Source organism: Palaemon carinicauda, chromosome 7 (genome assembly GCF_036898095.1).
Source record: "Palaemon carinicauda isolate YSFRI2023 chromosome 7, ASM3689809v2, whole genome shotgun sequence".
Lineage (NCBI taxonomy): Eukaryota > Metazoa > Arthropoda > Malacostraca > Decapoda > Palaemonidae > Palaemon > Palaemon carinicauda.
Genome location: NC_090731.1, coordinates 96,404,033 through 96,406,795, shown reverse-complemented (window position 1 = coordinate 96,406,795; position 2,763 = coordinate 96,404,033). Strand labels below are relative to the sequence as shown.

General features: G+C 34.4%; 1 protein-coding gene across 1 annotated transcript; it reads left to right on the top strand.

The window, feature by feature from the left end:
- Positions 1 to 545: 545 nt before the first annotated feature.
- LOC137644452 (uncharacterized) lies at positions 546 to 1,034 on the top strand. Its single transcript, XM_068377429.1, has one exon. It carries the CDS (start codon positions 546 to 548, stop codon positions 1,032 to 1,034), a length of 489 nt encoding a protein of 162 aa, XP_068233530.1.
- Positions 1,035 to 2,763: the final 1,729 nt, after the last annotated feature.

Sequence of the window (2,763 nt, the reverse complement as noted above, 5' to 3'; positions counted from 1 at the left end):
AGTGATTATAACATTACAATCCCTGTTTTAGATAGTGAGATCCTAGAGAACGAAGTAAAAACTCAAATACACAAACTAAAGTCTGACAAATCTGGAGGACCCGACGGATTAAGTCCGGGGCTTTTCAAGGTATTACCAGTAGAATGGGTAATGATGTTGACTTCTTTGTTTAATGTCATTTTCTCTTCAGCTCGTTATCCCTCTCCTTGGCAGTTGGCTAGGCTAGTAACAATATTCAAACGAGGTGATCGTATGCGTCCTGTTAATTATCGTGGAATTAATGTAATTAACGTGATTTCAAAGTTGTATGACATGGTCTTATGTAACTGTTTAATGCAATGGTTTTCTCCCTATAGAGAACAGGCTGGTGGACAACCTAAAAGAGGATGTATTGAACATATAGTAATGTTAAGACTATTACTTGATTTGGCTAAAAGGAAAAAATTACCTCAATTGTTACCTTTGTAGACTTTTCCCAAGCTTGTGACCGTGTGCCAAGAAATAAGTTATTCTGTATGCTTAAACGGTTGGGTTGTGGGGCAGTGATGATTGCTGCTTTAGTAGCGATATATCATGCCACACGTGGCATTATAGGAACTGCTGTTATTACAGCTGCGGTGGGAGTGCGTCAGGGATCCCCTACTTCATGTATCCTCTTTGTATTATATGTTAATGATCTGATCAAGTTGATTAAAGAAAATTGTGGTCTAGATGGGTTCCTGGCGTGGCTACATGTTCTTGTATTGATGGATGACACTGTCATATTATCTACGACTAGGAATGGAATGATAAATAAATTAGAACTTCTTAATCAGTTTTGTCAAAATAATGTTATGAAAGTAAATATGAATAAAACTAAATTTTTTGCTATTAATGTAGGGATGATTGAACGTGAACCAATAAGAGTAGATGATTTGACGGTGTCATGGTGCGACCGAAATACAGTATTTATTTGGGAAGTGTTTTTACAAGTGATGGGTTGGTATCGTCTGCCATTGCTGCTCATACGCAAGAAAAAATGTGCCACATTTTAAAATTCATATTTTTTTTCTTTAAATAAAAACGATATGCTATTTTATGTAAAGAAGAAACTTTTTAATGCCGCTTTAATGTCAACAATTCTTTAAGGGTGTGAGTCCTGGATTAATGGAGATCTGAAACCTATTGTTAAATTGTATAACTGGGTTATTAAACAACTATTAGGTGTTCGGAAGTCAACATACAATGATCTGTGTTATTTGGAATTAGGAATGCCAACACTAAAAGCTATTGTAAGAAATAAACAAAAGAAGTTTTTCAAAAATATGTGGAGATAGGAACGGGATGGTCGACGATCTAAGGGTATATTCAATAAGACTTACTTTAGAGTACAATACACCTAATGGTAGATATGTTTCAAACTTGATTTCGATAGATAAAGATGAGATCAAAGAAGATTTTCAAAACTTAAAACAGGCTGCAATAGAATCTAATTCATCACGTAGAGACATAAATTATTGAATCCTGAATTTACTGCACACGATGTATATACAAAAAAAGATTAATGTTAATGGTATATATAGAACTTCTTTTACTAGATTAAGGTTAAGCTCTCATAACCTTGCTACTGAAACAGGTAGGTGGAACAGGAGAGGTAGAGGTTGCCTCCCAGTAGAGGAGAGACTATGCCCTTGTGGCGAGGTACAAACGGAGCTGCATGTGGTGGAGTCCTACCCTATTACACATAGTATATGAACTGATTATTATATAAATTCATTTCATCAGATACTTGCCAAAGATGTACACACCACTGTGAAAATTGCCCATTCAATCTTGAACTATTACCCATAGATATATTTTCTTTGGTTTAATATTAATATTTAATTTTATGATAAAGTGATTTATAGGAAATATGGTTAATGATTTTAATTATGATATATGCTAAGGAACTATTATAAATCATGTAATTTCATGGACTACATAGTATATAAAATAATGTAAATGTCCCGATTATATAGTAGATTAATGTTAATTTGTAATTATATTTATTGAAATTTTTTAATGTAAAATTTGTGGTCAATAAAAATCTATCTATATTTTCTTCCTATATCAATCTGTACAACCACCGCCTGCATAGGTGTACGAATAGACCAATATGTTTGAGGAACATGTCGACGAACGTATATGAGACTTCCGCCATGGCTCCCCAATTGGTGATCATATGGTGTCTTATAACTAATATATTCGTGAGGACAAGGAGTATTATGATCAAGTTTGCTCTCCTGTAGTCATATAATGCTCATGAATAAGGAGCTTAAGTTCTTCATATTTGGCCCTTAAACCCTGACAATTCCATTGCAAAATGGAGGAAAAAACTATGGTTTATATTTTTTTAGACCCCTTGGATGGAGTCTTCCTATTAGTAGATTTTGATCTAACACTATTTCCAGGTGGTTTTATTAAAGGGGGTCTTGATAGATTGGGTTTTGCATTTATGATTTTCTTTTTTTCTTTTTGATCTAATATTTGAGGGGGATGGTGGACCTCAACTTGAATTTCTGATTTATTTAAATTGACTTCCAGTTGATCGAAAACATCAACAGACAGAGCATCATATCTATTTGACGTCATAATTTTTATATTTATTACGGAAGGGAGCGAGAGAGATGGAGGTCTCTCTCTTTTCCGATTAATAGGTGGTGAGCTACCAGATTTTTGCACCTCCCCCACCACAGGTGCATCAGGTGAATAAGTTTCAAATGGAATCTCCATCAAATCAGGCCA